The sequence below is a fragment of the Lynx canadensis genome, chromosome C1, assembly GCF_007474595.2.
Source record: "Lynx canadensis isolate LIC74 chromosome C1, mLynCan4.pri.v2, whole genome shotgun sequence".
Lineage (NCBI taxonomy): Eukaryota > Metazoa > Chordata > Mammalia > Carnivora > Felidae > Lynx > Lynx canadensis.
In genome coordinates this window covers 53,402,660-53,422,398 of record NC_044310.1, presented here as the reverse complement: position 1 = coordinate 53,422,398, position 19,739 = coordinate 53,402,660, and the positions used below count along the sequence as shown (strand labels likewise).

Here is a 19,739-nt window from a genome sequence, read left to right as displayed (position 1 = left end):
AACTATTCTAGATAAGCAAGTAACAGGTATTAGAGGACTGAAAGCTGGGCAGACAGAAAAAGAGCAAATTCTCCAGAAAGGGAAAGAACAAGAAGGTAACAAATTAACTCTCAACTAGGGTATGGGCAGGTGGAGCTAATGAAGCGTGTGAAGAATGGCTGACAGGTTTGGGCACAGTGGTGTCTAACATGCCACATCAAGATGCTGCTTGTGGCAGACTCTAATCATCATGCCAAAACTTCAATAGGACCACCTCTCCTTTGGGAGAGGAAAATCTGGGTAGTGTCCAATATGGGATGAAAAGAATGCTGAAAAGGGAGGCCCTTACAAGACTGAAAAGCAGAAGTGAAGAATCCTAGAGAAGCATGAAATCTGAGAAGGAGGTAATTAGGGACAGTGGCCAGTACCATAAGCGGTGGAGTAAAGAGCTGTGTGCCCACGAGGCAGGTGGTGAGAGCCCAGGTCTTTCTGATTCAATAGAAAATGATGGAGGACCAGTCCATGACCACAGACTATTACCCAGTGTTACTAATCACCCTCACAGGGAGAGAACACCTGTCCCATGCACTGCGGTCACTCCCACGCCACACATCATGACTCAACACCAACCACCAGGATTTGTGGTTCACAAGTCTCTTTAAAACTCAGTGCAAGCTGGCCTAGAAGCAGAAAAGAAAGTGAAGACGAAGAGAAAAAAACATTGCATTTTCATCTTAGGACTCTAGAAGTCTTCACCTAATTTAAGTCTAACCAATCTAAATATGAGCTGGTAATGAGACAGAGAAACTGAAGGGATCTTGTGAAAAGACAAACAAAAACAAAAACCTGGGGTTTTGGGGGCTCATTTTCCTGCTTCTATTCTTGCTAGGACCTGTACCCCACCCTACACATGGCTTATGGTACTGATAATGTATGTTCTCCCTAAAGGACTTAATGATTTCTTTGGAGTCTTCTAGCACAATAGGTAACATCTAAGGAGTGACTGGGCAGACAGGGATGTCATGAAGGTTTTCCAAGACCACTGACTGCAAACATCCTGACCCCAAGACCTGGGGCTCCAGGGCATAAAAGACTCATGCAGGACACCTAGCTCGGTGCCTGAGAGGGCACATCCACCAAACCACTGTCCTCAATAAAGACCCAAACCTCAAGCGAGATGACAGTCTCTCTCCTTTCCTTTCAGAGGCTCCCACATGCTCTATCTGTATCTGCTCTCTCTATATCTTCAATAAACTCTGCTCTCACTTCTTCTCATTTGATTTCTATCCTGCACGAAGCCAAGGACCCTCAGGCCCAGCCAGCCTGCATCAGTAAATTGCCCAATAGGAAATATTAAACTCTGCCCATTAAACCAAGGATCACTTTCCAGGTAAGACGACTGACTCCCATAGTTGCCTCTATTCCAAATATGAGTTCCTAGATATCTAAAGATGTTTGTCTCGTATGTTGCCAGCAATGTACTGGCTGCTCGATTTCAACCCCTAAGTCTCAAGTCTCTACATCTTCTTCTGCCACACACTGCTATTCCAAACACCGTATACATGAAAGTGAATGCTCCACCAGACTTTCTAATTTTAGAACTCACTTTGAAATTTCCATGCTTTCTCCACCTGCCAAATTAAAGGAGGAAAACAAAGCAGCTGCCACAGCTGTTCTCCAAAAATTGGTACAGAGGTGACATACACTTTTTTGAGACAAGAATTTTCCACCTCTTGGGGCGCCTGGCTGGCTCAGTCGGTTGAGCGTCTGACTCTTGATTTTGGCTCATGTCATGATCCCAGGGTCATGAGATGGAGCCCTGTGTGGGGCTCGGTGCTGAGTCTGGAGCTTCCTTGGGATTCTCACTCTCTCTCCCGCTGCCCCTTTCCCCGACTCACACTCCTTTCTCTTTGTCTAAAATAAAAATAAAATTAAAAAAAAGTTTTTTCCGATTTTTTTTTTTTTAACTATAAAGCCAGAAGGTATCTGGAGTCTCTAAAAAGGACCAAACTCAAAACAACAGAGCCACCCCGCCACAGCAAGGCAGCAATGTCTGGCAGCAACCAGCAAAATAAGGTGATGTTTTCAAGTCACTGCACTTCTCAAGTATATAATTGGATTCTATCTCTTCGCAATCTCAGAACAAAATGATAAAGTCTTCGGGTAAATTTAAACCTAATCAAAGCAAACAATAACTGCTATCATGATTATTCGTTTACTTAACTCCACATATTTTACGCAAAATATCAACATCCAGTTTATACGACCTCTTAAGAGCAATTACTTCTCCTTTGTGTAGAAAGCAACACTGGATGAATCTGTATCAAAAAGAAAAAAGATGGAAGGAAGGAAAAAAGAAAGAAAAAAAGCAAGCAAGTAGGCACTTTAAGAGGGATGATGTCCTAACAGACAGCTGCCTTGCCTTGTGTAACACTTCAACTGTTAAGAACAACACGCTTTAAAAATCAATCCTACAACTTTTTTTGCCTTTCACTGGCCAGTAACGATGAAACAGTTTTCCAAAACATGTTTATAATCAGGTCTATATAACTAAAGGCAAACTGGATCAGAACCAGAATTACGGAAAGATTCTATCATCTTAATTTCACTTCTAGAAACACCACTTCCCACCCGCATTGGGCTCCTGGCTTCTGCCACTTAGAACATCTCACGCCGACTAACAGTAGTTCCAGCTATGGCTCAGCCAACCATCTGTGGCTGTCTTTCACAATCCTGGCCATTAAGGAAATGCAATATTTCAGTGCTGTTTGGTTTGGCTAGATTCCTCTAGACATAAGCTAAGTGCATGCATTTTTTATTCTCCAGGGTTTGAGCTCCAGCAGTGTTTGTAACATGACATTCAAATCTAAAACTAACCTTGACAAGATAGATTTTGACTGGTGTTCTGAGACAACCTAACAGAAACATATAAGCTGGGGGGGAAAAATCCTTCCGCAAGGATCTTAAATGTATTTCCTTAACAAAACTAACACTGCAATCAACTACTAAAAACAAACACTAACACACTGGCCTACAACTAGGATCAGCTGGGTGAGGCACTCACCTTGGGCAAAAAAAAATGGAAGAGGGCAACAAAAAACCAAACTCTAGTCATTAAGATAATATTTTAATGCAATATTTCAAAATACCAAAATTAGTGCAAAAAAATCTATGATGAAAATCAATCCAACCCTGCATTTAAACAACTCACTCTCATCCATAACAATTCTTTCTCAATCTGTCAGGTCTGGTTTTTATTTTAAATTCTTGTATTTTGTTCATTCTATTGCACTACCACTGATTTATTGAGTTTAATGGGCACCCCTTAAATTTTTCACTCGAGGACAGTGCTTTACTCACCTCACCCTACCGCAGCCTCAGCCCTACCAACACACATTAACTTAATACTCACGAGGAAATCTAGTGAGGTAGTCTCACCATTACTTTCATTTATAAATGAATAAACACAAAAAAGTTAGTTACTTTGCCCAAGATTGTAGAGTAAGGGTCGCCAAGTCAGATTCCAAACCCAGCTATGTAGTTCGGAGCCCACACTCTTTTTTTTTTTTTTTTTTTTTAATTTTTTAAAATGTTTGTTTATTTTTGAAGGGGAGAGAGACAGACCATGAGAGGGGGAGGGGCAGAGAGAGAGGGAGACACAGAATCCGAAGCAGCCCGATGCGGGGCTCAAACTCATGAGCCATGTGATCAAGACCTGAGCTGAAGTTGGATGCTTAACCGACTGAGCCACCCAGGCGCCCTGAGCCCAAATTCTTAAAGACAAACATACCACCTCTTAGAGTTTTGTATCACAAAAGCATTCAGCATAAAATCATACAGTCCTAGATTTTAGGATATAACAGTATGTAGAAACTATCCAAATAAACTATAATTAATGACAATCTGGGCAAATTTAGTCATGATCTATTCATCACTGATCAGTGTCCTGCAATATTTAGGCTAAGTGGTAATTCCACCAAACTCCCAAATTTTTCTAACTTGTCCCTAATACTTTAAGCCATCTCAGTGCTCAGAATGAACCAAGGGAGAGAGAGAGTATCTGACCCCTCACTCAAAGGACAGGGCTACAGATCTGAGTAGCCTAGAGTACCAGGTGTCTGTGCTTAGGTTCTGAGATACCCTCAAATACTGTCGGCTTTTCAAAGCTAACTGAGCCACAGTGTGCACTGCAGGACAATGTTCAGAAATACTCCCAAATAATGTGTTCATTTGAAAGAGAGTAGAGGGGTGCCTGGTGGCTCAGTTGGTTGAGTGTCGGACTTTGGTTCAGGTCATGATCTCACAGTTCGTGCGTTCAAGCCCCTCATCAGGCTCTCTGCTATCTGCACAGAGCTCCCTTCGGATCTTCTGCCCCTCCCCTGCTCTTCCTCTCTCTCTCTCTCTCTCAAAAATAAATAAACTTAAAACAAACAAAAAAAAAAACTTAGAAAGAGAGTAGATTTAGAAGTAAAGCCACTACAGCTACAATGATCCCACCATTTTAGTCAGTTGTTTGTTGAAGGTAGCCATCAGAGTTTAAAAGGGTCATAATGAAATCAGGCTGAAAAGAATTTAGAAAAGTTATCTTGGAAAGAATGGTTGAAGTAACCAGAGCTATTCTTCTGGATGGGAGGCCGGGGGGAGGACAACTTAGGTCCGGGAAGTGGTGCCTAGCAACTATTTTCAATTATCTGCAGAGTTAGTGGATTTAATTTGTGTGACACCAAAAGACTCAAGTTGGACAAGTGGATGACAGCTTATGGATGATGGTTTCAAGGACTGGCTTTCATCTCAGTATAAAGAAAAAAGTCTTCCAACAATTAGGCCCATCCAACAATGAAAAAGCCCTTCTCCAGTGGGGGAGTTGGCTGTCAGCTCCTAGAGAAGGGACCCAGCACAGAATGGCCACTTGGACAGAAGAACTCAAATTCCTTCCAATTCTAAGGCATTAAGAAAAGGAACAAATAATTAAACTTAACACATTCATTGTTGTGCATAGTGTTTAGTTACCAAAAACCCTAGAAAACTAAAACAAAACTATGAGCTCAATGGGAAGGAGGTCTTGCTCTTTGTATTCTAAGCTAGATTCTTGATTTTTTTAAAACTAAGCCACTGAAGTAATACAAGTTAAAAATCAATCTCCCTTATAGAAAAAATAAACTGTGTCCTGAGACAGTATTTATAGTTACCATTTAAGAAAATTAGGAAGCTGTACTCATATATGCAATCAATATTTTATAGTTCTCCTGCAAACTACATTAGCTATTCTTACCAAGATCTACAGAGGTCATGCAGAAGAAAAAATACAGAAGCAGTTAAGTCAGAATTTAGGAAAACAAAGCAAAGCCAAAGTCAAATCAGATACATCAGCAGCCCAATACATTAAAAGACCTTGAGAAAATCTATCCAATCAGACACACAGGTAACGTTAGAAAAATGTCCATCTTAATGATGACAAAATTTCTAAAAAGCAATTTTGGGTCTTCCCAAAGGAGTCTTCCAAAAGAGGCACACAAAGAAATTTAGTGGAAGTATTTTTCTTTGGACAAGAATGGAAACAAGACAGTTTTAAAAATTAGGTCAGCACAATTAATAGTTTAAAAACAATGAGTGCTTGTAGCCTCTGCTGAGCAGCTGAGTGGTGCATGCGCGTACACACACACACACACACACACACACACACACCTATATATTGCCTAAATCCCACTAGATTATGCCAGTGATTCCATTCAAAGCACCACATTTACTGCAGAAGATTTTAAATGAAATCAAAGTATTACTACTCCAGGGAAGAGGGAAGAAACCACAGAGAGAACCCTCCTACTTGTCAGGCATTTTACGCAGATGACCCCATCTGATCCTCCCAAACAGCCCTGTGAGGTGGGGTTCTTACAACTGAGGAAATCAAGTTAATTAACTCTCCCCAAAGTTAACTAAGCCCATAAGAAGTTTAGACAGAGGTATGACTCCAAAGCCCAACCTTATTTCCTCTAGGCCACAGAGCCAACTGCCGGTGCCTATCATTCGCTATGCCAAAATCCACTAGACACTTGCACCTGGAACTTCCTGCAGGTATGTTAAACTTGTCATTATCATCAACCCTGGACTATCTTCCTTTTAACTAGGTCCACTTTCCCCCACAATCACTGAAACTCATCCCTTTAAAGAGTTGCATTTGGCACTGCCATTCCCATGCACAGAGTCATATTAGGTATTGCAGCTTCTCCCAAATTCCCGTTTTCATTACTTTTACCTTATACCTATCTAAACTGTTTGTGACACCACCTTAGCTGTGCTCCACTTTCTCTCCCCTACAATCCACTCCTACTTTGCTATGAAAAACAGCTATCATACCCCTAAAGGAATTTGAGGAAGGAATTGATTCCGAACCACCTTCCTATTTATAAACTCAATGTGGAATTACATGAAAGCCCCAAAGGACAATTCTAACTTTCATGCCTGTAATTGTTCCACCTCTAGGTTTCAATCAAAATATCCTTAATTGTAATCACCTCCTCTCATATATGATCCCTCCATCAAAAACACCCTGCTCCCATTTTTCTACCTGCAGTACCTTATCCATCCTACAAGGCTCAGTTCTAACACCATCTCTCCCACAGCTTTCATGGACTTTTTCATCCAGAAATAGATCAAACAACTATTAAACACTGTCTGACGGTATGTCAGACACTGGAAATACAAAAAGAACTCTGTAAGTTTATACAAATGACTTCAGTGTTCTTTACACAGAGCCCAACCTGGGGTGGCTCGATCTCACAAACCAGGACATAATGGCCAGAGCCGAAATCCAGAGTCGGACACTTAAACAACTGAGCCACACAGGCACCCCTTCAGTGTTCTTATAAAAAATTTGTCATTCTTTTATGGTTTTTTTTAAATGTTTATGTTTATTTTTTGAGAGAAAGAGTGCAAGCAGAGGAGGGGCAGAAAGAGAGGGGGACAGAGGTCTGTGCTGACAGCAGAGAACCCGATGTGGGGCTCAAACTCACAAACTGTGAGATCATGACCTGAGCTGAAATCAGACACTTAACCAACTGAGCCCACCCCAGCTGCTCCTCATTCATTTTTTTTAATAGCACTCAGTATAATCTGCCTTAATAAACAATTAATTGGGTGTACGTTTTACCTTGTCATCTCCTTAAAGGTAGAGACCATTTTTGATTCCTATTAACAGGATGCTACTGGAATATGCCGAATTTAACAAGTAGTTACTGATATTTGAAGTCTACCCATCTGTTGACATTTTAACATCTTAACTGTTCTCCCTACTTTCATTCTAGAACCTTCCAATCTAGTTTACAAATAGCCAGAGTGATCTATTTAAAATGTGAATGGGGGTGCCTGGGTGGCTCAGTTGAGCTTCCGACTCTTGGTTTCGACTCAGGTCATGATTCCACGCTCAGGTCATGATCCCAGGCTCAGGTCATGATCCCAAGTTTGTGGGATGGAGCCCCGCAATAGGCTGTGTGCTGAGTGTGGAGCCTGCTTAATATACCCAATCTCTCTCCCCCTACCCCTCTACACCTCTTGCATGCACTCTCTCTTGCTCTCTCTCAAAAAAACTAAAAATTAAAATAAAATAAAACAAACAAAAATAGTATATTTCTTCAAGCAGAATAGAATATGAATCAGATTGTCAGTACCGTATTTAAAAACAAGGGCTTTACCTTGGATTAGGCAATGGCACCAAAAACCTCAAGCTACAAAAGAAAAAAACCAGATAAACTGGACTTCATCAAATTTTAAAACTTTGTGCTTCTAAGGACAACATCAAGAAAGGTAAGAAGGCAACCCACAGAATCGAAGAAAATATATGCAAGTCATATATCTAAAAAGGGACTCATGGGGTGCCAGGATGGCTCAGTTGGTTGTGTCCGACTTTGGCTCAGGTCATGATCTCACAGTTTGTGGGTTTGAGCCCCGTGCCAGGCTCTGTGCTGACAGAATAATACTCAAAATAATAAATAAACGTAAAAAAAATTTTTTTAGTAAATTAAAAAAATAAAAAGGGACTTGTATCCAGAATATATAAAGAACTCAACACAGAAGGAACATATGAGGCCATCTAAAAAATGGACAGGATAGACATTCACCAAAGAAGATGTACAAATGGTCAACAGCACATGAAAAGATGTTCAATTATCATTAGTTCTTAGAGAAATGTAAATCCTAATCACTCCTACTCTAGGGTCTCTCCACATGCCCTTCCTCTGCCCCCAAATCTTCACACACCTGGCTCCTACCCTCACTCAGGGCTCAGCTTAAACATCATCTCAGAGAGGCCTTCTCCAACCCACAGTCTAAAGTGGCCTTCCCAGGCATTCTCCATCACTGCACTATCATATTTTGGGGGGAATACTTATATAGCATACAAGGCTTAAAGCACAAGGTATACAAGGTTACCTTGACTATTTTTCCCTTGTTTATAGCCCATCTCCCCTCCTGCCATAACAAGCAATCAAAACGTTTGTTGAACTAAACTGACACTAGTGAATTTACTATTGAGATGGTTAGAGACTATATAACTGATGTTACAAAGCAGATCACCTTACAGGGAGATGATAATGAATGCCATATTATAGATACAGATGGGTATAAGAGGAATTTCAGAGAAAAAAATGGTATGTAGCTGCAACAGCTGTGGAAAACTTCACAGAAGCGATGAGACTGAAAATAGACTTTGAGAGATTAAGTGTGAAAGGCATTCCAGGAGAAAGGTGCACCTGAACAATGCCCTTCCCACCTTGTCCATGACCTCACAACACTTCACCCACACACATCCCACCATGACTCATGGGAACATAATGCGAAACCTAGAACTTGAACCCGAAATGGTGAGTGCCTCAAGGGTTCTTCTGCATGCCTCCTCATACCTAATGTAGGCATAGAAACATCTGCCAAATGACTAACGAAACAGCAGGCTCAGGTATTATTCCAGAAGTCTTACCATTACAATGAACGGTAATTTCTACCTCCTCACAGTTGCATAAAGTTTCTATTTTAGACCTTTTGGGGTTCTTTTTTTGGGGAGGGAGGAGGAAGTCAGCGTTTCCTTAGATTTTTGTTTTAAATGTTTCAGGAACAGAACAACAAAACACATACCTCTAGACTACCCTGGAACCTGCTGACCTCAGTGTACTTGTGGAGAGCTGAGCTGCAATGATGCCCTGGCCATCCATTGTTCCGTGTCCTGTTTATAAGACATGAAGTGGATATTTCACTATGTACTGGAGTACCTGGATGGCAGCATGACATAATGGGAAGTTTAACCCTACCTATGGAGTCCCAAGTTTGACTACTAGCTTCTCTACCTTACTAGCTATTTGACCTAAAGCAAGTAATCCGACCTCTCTGAGCCCATTTCTTCATTTGCAAAAGGATGTAGTAACAACTGCTCTGTAGATTTGTGTGTAGACTAGAGAATAAGATACATCCATTAGCCAGTGCAGGGCCTAGCACATGCTCGACCAGTGCAAATGTTAGTTATGATGACCAAGTGGCAGGAATTATAAAGTGCCAAAGTCACAGGTCGTAGGTCAATAACAAAGTGCTGAAGAACAGAAAACAATTGATTTCTAGCTTGTTGGGAATTTGATGAACAGGAGTGACTGTGCATTATTTCAATATCATCAGCCTCTCTGGCTAAATAAGGGATGCTTGCTGCCAGGTCTGTCATTTAACTAGTACCAAGAACTCTTGGAACTTGGACATGGGACTGTTAAAATATAACATCAGCCATCTAATTGTACTTCATGAAACTGTACCAATGAGACCTTTTGGACCATGTCTTAAAGGTGAACTTGAGAACTAAACATTAAGGTGTGTGGGGGGGGGGGGGCACAGAATAATTCAAAGCCTCTACTACCTGATCATGCTTTAAAAAACAATCTAGTTTGCTAAAAGAGCTGAGCTATCTGACCCACTGTGTAAAAGAATACTGTCTAAAAGTTTACAAGAAAAACAATTTCCTAGTCCTTAAATCTTCTTACAACATGCATTACACAGATTGCTTAAGACCAGAGTAGCCTAATACCATTTAACAATTTACTTGGTAGATTTTAAAGGAAATAGGCAATTCAATATGTCCTCTATAATGGGTAGATTTGTAGCTAATAGTCTGGTACCCAACTTATGAGTTTCATGATCAGGTGCCATCACTTGAGTTCTAGGAAGTTTGGAGCAGAAGTGTAAAAGCTTCATAAATTATGATGCTAATATATTTGTGTGTATCTTAAAGATAAGCACCAAGTAATGAAAACTGGAAAAAGTGATATGTAGCAGGCACAGCAACCTTTTCCTTTAATAGCATAATAAGAGATGAATAAAGGCCAAAATGGTAACACACAGGTGTGATCAAGCCCCAAGAGCAATGATCTCTTGTGGACCATACACGAGCTCTGAAAGGAGTTCCAGTTATATGGTGGCAACAACCATCCCATCTCCTCACCTGGCAGCTGGACTCATCCGTCAAAACTTAGCTCGGGAATCATCTCTAGAAACCCTTCCGTAATCTCACCACCTTCTCAATGCTAGGTTGGCCATACTACCCCATATCCCACAGGACCTACACATGTACATCTTTCAGCCTCTATTACCTTACCCTTGTTTACCTGCCTCAACCTCCTTCAGGAAATAGACTTTGTCTCCCTTCTTTGTATCCCACAAGTCAACACTGCTTGGCACTTACATATTTGCTGAAAGACATAGTTACTAGGACATTCAAGTCCTAGTCAAGCATGCTTTGTATACCAAAGGACAGTAAGTAACCTAAATTCCATCAACAGAAGATTAGTTAAATCAGCAGTTCTCCAAGTGAGGTCCAAGGACCCCAAGAGTCCATTAACACCCTTTCTGGGGTCTGTGAATTCCCCTTTTCTCTAACTACACATCTATGTGAAGCCAAGTATTCTTTCTGTACTTTAACCAAAACAACACAGCACACAAACTGAATGAAGAACCAGATAGAAGAATCCAGCTTTCTTTTACAAAGCAAGACGTTGAAGAGGTTTGCAAATAGATGAAAACAACACTATTCTTCTCAGATTTTGTTTTGGAAAATAGTTATTTTTCATAGAAATGTTAATATGTAATGGATTTATCGTCATGTTTAATGAATTCACAAACATTTTTTTAAATTTCCCAGTTTTAACTTCTAATATAGTTAGTAGCTAGAAGTATAATCCATCTAAAAGGCTCTATTGAGATGCCTGGGTGGCTGGCTCAGTCAGATAAGGATCCAATTCTTGATTTCGGCTCAGGTCCTGATCTCACAGTTCATGAAACCTGAGATTGAGCCCAGTGTTAGGCTGGGTGCCAACAGCATGGAGCCTGCTTGGGATTCTCTCTCTCCTCTCCCTCTGCTCGAGGGTGCTCTCTGAAAACAAATAAATAAATTAAAAAAAAAAAAAAAAAAGCTCTATGGAGTGCTCAGTGAGTTTTGTTTTGTTTAGAAAGAGTGGGGGAGGGGCAGAGAGAGAAAGAGAGAGAATCTTAATCCTCCACTGAGCACAGAGCCTAAGTCAAGGCTTGATCCCATGACCCTGGGATCATGACCTGAGCGAAATCAAGAGTCAGACATTCAATGGACTGAGCCATCCAGGCACCCCTCAATGAGTTTTGTTTTTTTTTTTTAAGTGAGTATGCATGGGGGAAGGGACAGAAAGAGGGAGAGAAAGCACAGCAAGCAGGCCAGGGTCCACACTGTCAGCCCCAGGCCAAACTCAGGGCTCAATCTCAGGAACTGTGAGGTCATGACCTGAGCCAAAATCAAGAGTCAGGTGCTTAACCAACTGAACTACCCAGGTCCCCCTCAATGAGTTTTAAATGTGAGACCAAAATGTCTGAGAATGGCTGGTTAGAAAAACTATGGTACAACTGTAACATAAAATTATGGGTCTGGGCACCTGGGTGGCTCAGTTGGTTAAGCGTCTGACTCTTGATTTTCTGCTCAGGTCATGATCTCCTGGTTTGTGAGATCAAGCCCCACATCAGCCTCTGTACTGACAGTACAGAGTCTGCTGGGGATCCTCGCTCTCTCCCTCTCTCTGCCCCTCTCTCAGCCATTCTCTCTCTCTCTCTCTGTAAATAAACTTAAAAAAAAAAAAAGAGTATGTGGCCATTTTTCAAAAAGAGTAAGATAGATTGATACCTGCTAATAGAAACCATGTCTAAGCTATACTGCTAAGTCTAAAGAAAGATATGAAAAACAAAATATAAATTTGTACTTTTTAAAAAAGAGGCTACTGCCATCTATATATATGCTATATATGTATGCATAAATTCTCTGGATGAACATTCAAGAAAAGTAACTAGTAGGTATCCTGGTAGAGAGAGGAACCATGGGTCAGGGAACATGTGTTCCTATAGAGAGTAACTGGGGAACCACCGGTCAAGGAGAGGAGAGAGACTTTCCACACCATTTCTGGTGTAGTTTGAAAATTTTACCATCTGCACATATTACCTTTCCAAAAAAACAAAAGTGGGATAAAAATTATATTAAAAGAGTACAGGGGCACTAAGCTCATATTAAAGAACACATTGTAATTGCACCAGAAAATAATAAATGATATGTTGTGCAATAAAGCAAGCAATTTTCAAAATAGTAATACAAAGTTTATTCTTGAAATTCAGTCTGGAAGGATATACTGTTTTTAAAAGTATTAACAGTATTTTTCCTTCCAGTTAGTGGGATTACAAGTGTTTGTCTTATTTATTTTTCTTGTTTTTTTTAAACCTTTGATAACTTACAAGTACTATTTTTATAACCAGAAAAACAAGGAGAGTTTAAATACATATGTATCAATGTATGTGTACCCATGTCTATACTTAAATATTTAGTAAGCCAAAAACTACATGAATAATTTAGAACCTATTATCTACTTTTCAACCAAGCCCTTGACTAGAGGCTTGTAAGCTAATTTTTTTTTTTTTTTTAAGTAGGCTCCCCACACAACATGGGGCTTGAACTCATTAACCCTGAGATCAAGAGTTGCGTGCTCTACTGACTGAGCCAGCCAGGCACTCTTATAAGCTAAGTTTAAAATTCCTTTCTTCTACAGTTTAAAAACTACTCTGATCCAGTCATTTTATTTCTTTTTCTTTAAAAATTTTTTTTTAATTTTATTTATTTTTGAGAGAGAGAAAGAGAGCACAAATGGGGGAGGGACAGAGAGAAAGAGACACACACAGAATCTAAAGCAGGCTCCAGGCTCTGAGCTGTCAGCACAGAGCCAGACCCGGGGCTCCACCTCACCAGCCATGAGATCATGAAGTGAACAGAAGTCTGACCTGAGCAGAAGTCAGACGCTTAACCAACTGAGCCACCCAGGTACCCCTAGTCATTTTGTTTCTAGTAACCTATGCCAAGGAAAATATATTTGCTGAATGATTTACATGCAGGGACGTTCATAAGAGCATTATTAAACAGCAAGTAACCCAAATGTTCCACACCAGAGTGGTTAGGCACACTCCAGTTCAACCCTAAGGCACATTCACCCAAGTGCTAAGGCCAAAATCCCAGGACTGATCTCTGGGCTGCTTTCTCTCCATCACGGCTCACCACCAGCTCATTCATCCCCCGTAAGCTCTGCCTTCATTTGCATCCTAAAGCCCTTCATTTCTCTCTGCCTTCACAACTACCCCCCAACCCAAGCCATGGTCCACTCTCCTCATCTACATTGGTCTTCCTGGTATCACTCTAGCTTAACTGGAGTCACTTCACACAGCATCCCAAAGTTCAACTTTTAGAGTAAATCGTTTCATGTCATTATCTTATTTAAAACTCTTCAATAGCTTTTTAGTGCCCTTTAGATAAAATCTAATTCACATTTTCCAAATTTTCCACAAGGTACAACTAAAGCTCCTTTTAAAAAATGACCACACTGGGGACACCTGGGTGGTTCTGTAGTTGGAGCGTCCAACTTTGGCTCAAGTCATGATCTTGCAGTTCATGAGTTCAAGCCCCACATCGGGCTCTGTGCTGTCAGGGCAGAGCTGGCTTCAGACTCTTTGTCCCCCTCTCTCTGCCCCTCTCCTGCTTGTGCTCTCTCAAAAATAAAAAAAAAAATGACCACACTGGGTGCACCTGGGCAGCTGGTTGAGTGTCTGACTCAGGTCATGATCTCATGGTTCACCAGTTCAAGCCCCTGTTGGGCTCTATGCTGACAGTGCAGAACCTGCTTGGGATTCTCTCTCCCTCTCTGCCCCTCCCCCACCCATACTAGCTCACTCTGTTTATCAAAATCAATAAATAAACTTAAAAAAAAAAAAGAAGACCACACTGAAGACTGCTTAGATTCCGCTGTTCATGTAGCCAAAGCAGATGTACTCTCAGGGGACACCTTACTCAAGTCACAAATTGTTCTTTCAACACCCATAAAAACCCTCAAAGAAACCAGGCATTGTAGAGTGGACCTGTGGAATAGACAGATCCTCCAAAATGGTCAGACCCTTGACCCGAGCTATACCCCAAGTCTTACCAAGCTAGAAAAAAAAATGGAACATAGCATATCCCAGAAATCCTATTAATATCCTACAGAACAACTATTTAAATTTGTTTCAGCTATCTTGTTCAACTCTGTCAAGTCTCTAGATACAACCTCTCTATCCTCCAAGACTCAGAAGTTTTCACTCTTACATAAGATACACATTTATACTTAACAAATGCAAAAAAAAAAAAAAAAAAAAAAAATCCAGAGCCCTCTGAACTAGGTCATCTTTTCACAGAAAAGAGGCTCAGGCCATAGTCTAATTTGGAATGCTGGTCCCATATGCAAACCCCAGCAAAAGCTGCAGTTAATATTAATTAAGAGCAGAAACACGTTTGCTCTCGAACATTCTTTCACCCAATCAAGTCCAGGATGCTTCCAAATGGAAATCTGCCAATTTTCCTGTACTTGAGATAGGAGATCCAGTACAGAATAAGGTGATTTTTTTAAATGCCACTGTTTGTCCAACCCTTAAAACGGGATTCTCACATCCTTTCAGAGGGAGGTTTCAGCCACTATCACTCAACAAATGGAGACTAATGTCTCTAGCAAACTTCTAATAAAGTTTTAATAAGACTCACCACTAAGCACCAGCAGTGTGTGTGCACCCACATTCATACACATATACACACATACACAGAAAAGCTAATATTCTTTATGACAGAATGTAGGACCCACCTCCTGGCAATCTATAATTCTCCCTTCTATTTACTCATGCAATGCATACACTAAAGAAAATGAGAAACTTGGGGAGCCTGGGTGGCTTAGTCGGCTGAGCAACCGACTTCGGCTCAGGTCAAGATATCACGGTTTATGAGTTCAAGCCCCCGAGTTGGGCTCTGTGCTGACAGCTCAGAGCCTGGAGCCTGTTTCAGATTCTGCATCTCCCTCTCTCTCTCTGCCCCTCCCCCACTCATGCTCGGTCTCTGTGTCTCAGAAATAAACATTAAAAAAAAAAAAAGAAAGAAAGAAAGAAAGGAAGAAAGAAAGAAAGAAAGAAAGAAAGAAAGAAAGAAAGAAAGAAAGAAAGAAAGAAAGAAAGAAAATGAGAACCAAAGACTTGGGTGTGAGTCTTCAAATAAAGTCTTTGATTAAGTCTCAGCCTACACTGCTTCAGGCCAATTAGACAAAGTCAAAGGGTGACAGCTATCATGAGACTGACTAATCTCAGATCCATAGTAGGCACAAACTATTACCATAAATCAAAACTGAACAGAATGGACTCAATTGCTGGAGACTATCTGACTCTTGGATAGTAGACAGAATTTGTGACCCAAAGACCTGTTGAACTCTTTCTATGTTATGCATTAAGTACTTTGCCATATCCCTGACCTTGAAGTCTCTTCAGAGGGTACTGGAACATGGTGAAGTTAGAAGTGACAAGTGACACATGATTATCTTAAATACTGCTACAGCCCCCCAGTACCTAGAACACTGTCTGACACATAGAAGGTACTTGGTAAATACAGGATGAATCAGACAGACATTTGCTGTAATGCATTGTAACTGTATGTGACAGCAGCAACAGAATCAACAAAGCCACGCACAGAGGAAAGAAATGAATTCTGCCAGGGCAGGTAAGGAAGGGAAGACTTCCAGAAGCAATGAGTAGCACTTCCCTGGAAGAGCATTTTTTCAGCAGGCAGTGGTTGCAGGAAAGCCATGTGGACAGGAGTATTCCGGAATCAAGGTTGGAGCAGATGGCCTGAGCTACTTTCCAACTCGAATTCCTACCAAGGTTTTCTTTCCGGGGGTTCTGTTATGCTTCCTCATCTTCTTCAAATGTTCCAACTATAAAGGTATACATACAGAGGAGCTGTTGTGTTTCTCTATCAGGAAATTAGCTAAAAGCAAACAGGCAAAAGAAAAATACCGTGGAATGTTTTGTTTACCAGGCAATGAGACTGTGAGACTCTAAGAAACTTCTGTGAGAAAAATAATCCAAGAAAACCCTCTAAGTCCACTAGAAACAAGCCACTTTGAAAACAAATTGCTGTCCTTCATTTTTCTTCTCTTTCCCTGATAAACAGTTTTTAAATTGGTTTATAAAAAACTACTTGGTACCCAACAGAAAAAGAAAATCTAAACATTTTGTAGTCATGTCATACTGTAGGGAGAAACACTTGGAGAAAATGAAGCTGTGTGAAAGAGAACAGAAACTAAAATCCAAAAACCAAACAAAGTTTAAAAAAAAAAAAAGTGAGAATAAGGGAAAACAGCAAGTGGAAAGTTTTCAAAACCTCTAAGAAAGTTCTGAAGTAAGCCACTTCCTATCACATTCTCTTTAAAAATGGAAAGGGCACTAATCCAGTCTGGGATGGACAGGGTGAGGTCTTCCAGGCCAGAAGGAAACGAGTCCCCAAGTCAGGTAGAGAGAATGCTAAGAAACGGGCCCAATGCCACTTAAGCGTTTCCTCCCCTGACCAAGTCTCTGGCTCCCTACCACGGAGAAGCTGGAGCCAATCACAAAACCCTCCGGCTGAGAGCCAGCCTTCCCTCTCACACTGCTCTTCCCCCAAACTGCATTCCAAAACAAAAAGAATAAAATGCATTGAAAAGTGGTATTAAAATTAAAACAGACCCAATTGAGGCAAGAGAAAATTCAAGGTGCAACCTGGTACACACAACTTTTCCTTCTGAGAGATGAGGGGCAGCGGGCGAGTCTTCTTGAAAATCAAAATAAAAGCTTGCTTTTGCAATGTTTAAGAGATAAATAAAACTCTGCCTTTGAGATATTTCCTAGATTCCTAGGTTTTACGCTGTTTTCCAGCACAGTCCTCTTGAAACTAATCTGCGCTTCTGTAATGAAGATCCCTGGGTAATTAGCCCACGGATGGGCATTAACCACCCCGGACACTGCTGAGGGCGGTAGAGAAGCTCCCGTTTGCAAATAACAAGTTTTCATAAAGGAGTTGCTTATTATGAGAATATGCATCCCAGAAAGGTTATGTACCAGCGGCGCAACAGCTACCTCTTGCCTGTCAATGCCAATTCATCAGGAACTGGGGTTGCCGTGGGGGTGGAAGGAGAAGGGTGAAGGGCCCTATTGAAAGACTAAGCGATCAGGCGACTTACATCCCCAAATTCACGACGCCAGTCAAGGGAGGCATTCTCAAGAAGCCATTTCCAGGGAAGCTGGATTCAAAATGTAATTTCTCAGATTGAGTCTCCTACTACGTAGTCTCCTAACGGCCAGGCCCCGGCTTGCGAAGGAGGGGTGTTAGTGGTGAGAGTTTACCTTAGAAGGCGGCAGCGGACAGACAGGCCTTTCAAAGCCACCAGGGCTCTGCCCGGAGGCCCAGGGTGACGCGGAGGGGCAGGAACAGTGCGCGGCTGGGGACCCCGCGGCGCCACAGGTTCCCCAGAGCGCAGCGGGACCGGACTCCCACAGGTGGGCGGCGAGAGCGGGGGGGACGCCCCAGTTCCCCGGGGACGCGTGGGCTGGGAGGGCTTATCCTTAAGGAAGCAGGGCGAGAGGGAAGCTCGGGGTTTTCAGCTGTCTGGTTCTCCCTCAGCTGGGTGGTTACAGGCTTTTCCCCAAGGCAAGAGGAGTCCAGGCGAGGAGAGGAGAAGCATGCACCTCCCACCCTCCTCCCGGCGAGCCTCAGCACCCTCCTGGGGCGCGGTTAAGCCGCACCACCGCGGGCCACCGTTTGCATGCTCCCAGGCACGTAGGAGCCTGCACGACCACATGCGGGCGGGGGAAGGGCGCCCGGGGACCGAGGAGACCCGACCCAACCCGATCCCGCTACGGCTCACCCCCGCCCCTCGCCCCCGCACCCCTCACCCGTGTTGGCTTTGATGTTCTCCCGCAAGAAGTGGCCGCTGGAGAGATGCTGGAGACCAAAGCTCTGAGCGATCCTCTGGCACACGGTGCCCTTGCCCGAGCCGGGCGGCCCAAGGATGACCGCGCGCAGGAGTTTGGAAGCCATTGCCTTCGCCAGGCAGGGAGGGGGCGGCCAAACGGACAACCCGGACAGCGGCCTCAGAGAAGCCCGGGGAACTTTATGGCTTCTGCTTCTGCCTCTGACACTCTCCGCTCGCGCGGGGACTCGCCGGGCGCCCCTGCAGGGGGAAGGAGTGACTTTTGAGACAACCCCTCCCTTCAGCCCCGCGCCGGGGCCGGCTCGAAGGCGGAGAAAGGCGCCACGCTACCCATCCCCGCCCTCCTCGCCCCCACGCCGCGATTCAGGACAAGTCCGGAGTCCCCGCCCCTGGCGGGGTCGGCCTCGGGGGCTCTGAGGGCGGCCCGGCCAGGCCCACCTCTATCCCTTCCTCTTTCGTTTCCCACGCGGCGTTCGAGGAAGGGGCCGGGCGGCCTGGCATCCCCGCGCCAGTCTCCACCGAGGGGGACGCCGGGAGGGGCGGTGACTCCAAGCGCGCCCCCAGTCGCCCCACGCACCGGTCGGCCTGGGGGCTGAGCCCCTGCCCCTACCCTCGCACGTGGGCAGCGCTGAGTCTGCGCCGCGGCCCCTCCCCAGCGGCTGTCAATCCCCAGGAGTCGCCACGGCCCCCGCCGCCCGCGCGGACCGCCCAGCGCCCACCTCCGCCGAGGGCGGACGGATGCGCTCCCCGCCGCGGGGAACCCGAGTCCGACGTCTCTCCACCCCAAGCAGTCAAACACACACCTCGGCTGGGACGCGGCGCTCCGAGAGGCTTCCAGCCCGGATCCCGCTGGGCGGCGCCGCCTCCGCCCGCCCCCACTCCGAGCCCCAGCCGGCCGCGCGGGACTCGCGCCTTACGTAAGCCGGGGAGACCGGCTCCGCGCGAGCTGTCGGCCGGCGCCCCCTCCCCTTCCCGCCGCTCGGCTCCCACCCCGCCCTCCCAGCCCACGTGCTCCCCACCACCCTGCGGGGGGCGCCAGGACTCAGACCCACCTCTTGCACTCGCCCGGGGACCCCGTTTTTACTGTCAAGGGGAAGGAAAAATACAACTTGTTGAGTGCCTACTATGCGTCAAGTTCAGGGCTAGTGGTTTCCTTACTCAACAACCGTTCCAGATATTCACAGATGAGGAAAGGAGGCTTGGAGTATCGCCATTCATTCAACAAACGTTTGTTGATCTCCTACCGTGTTCCAGACACTGTTTTAGGCGCTTGGCATATAGCTGTGAATCAAAGAGGTGGAATCTTGCCCAGAGTGCAGCGGGAGTTTGAACCCTCATCTGCCTGGCTCCAAAGCCCAGGCTCTTTGGGGAAGAAGGAAGGAGGAAATGGTCACTCACCTGGGCTCGGGTTTTTAGAGCCTACTAATT

The 19,739-nt window shown here is 43.8% G+C and overlaps 1 protein-coding gene across 2 annotated transcripts in view; it reads right to left on the bottom strand.

The window, feature by feature from the left end:
• Positions 1-19,155, bottom strand: part of AK4 (adenylate kinase 4) — a 73,485-nt gene extending 54,330 nt beyond the window's left edge. For both annotated transcript variants that reach the window (XM_030325926.1, XM_030325928.1), the window contains exons 1-2: positions 19,115-19,155; positions 18,274-18,551 (exon numbers count right to left, since the gene is read on the bottom strand). In XM_030325926.1, coding sequence (XP_030181786.1) covers positions 18,274-18,418 — 145 coding nt within the window. In that variant the 5' untranslated portion in view covers positions 18,419-18,551; positions 19,115-19,155. The remainder of the gene's footprint in view (positions 1-18,273; positions 18,552-19,114) is intronic.
• Positions 19,156-19,739: the final 584 nt, after the last annotated feature.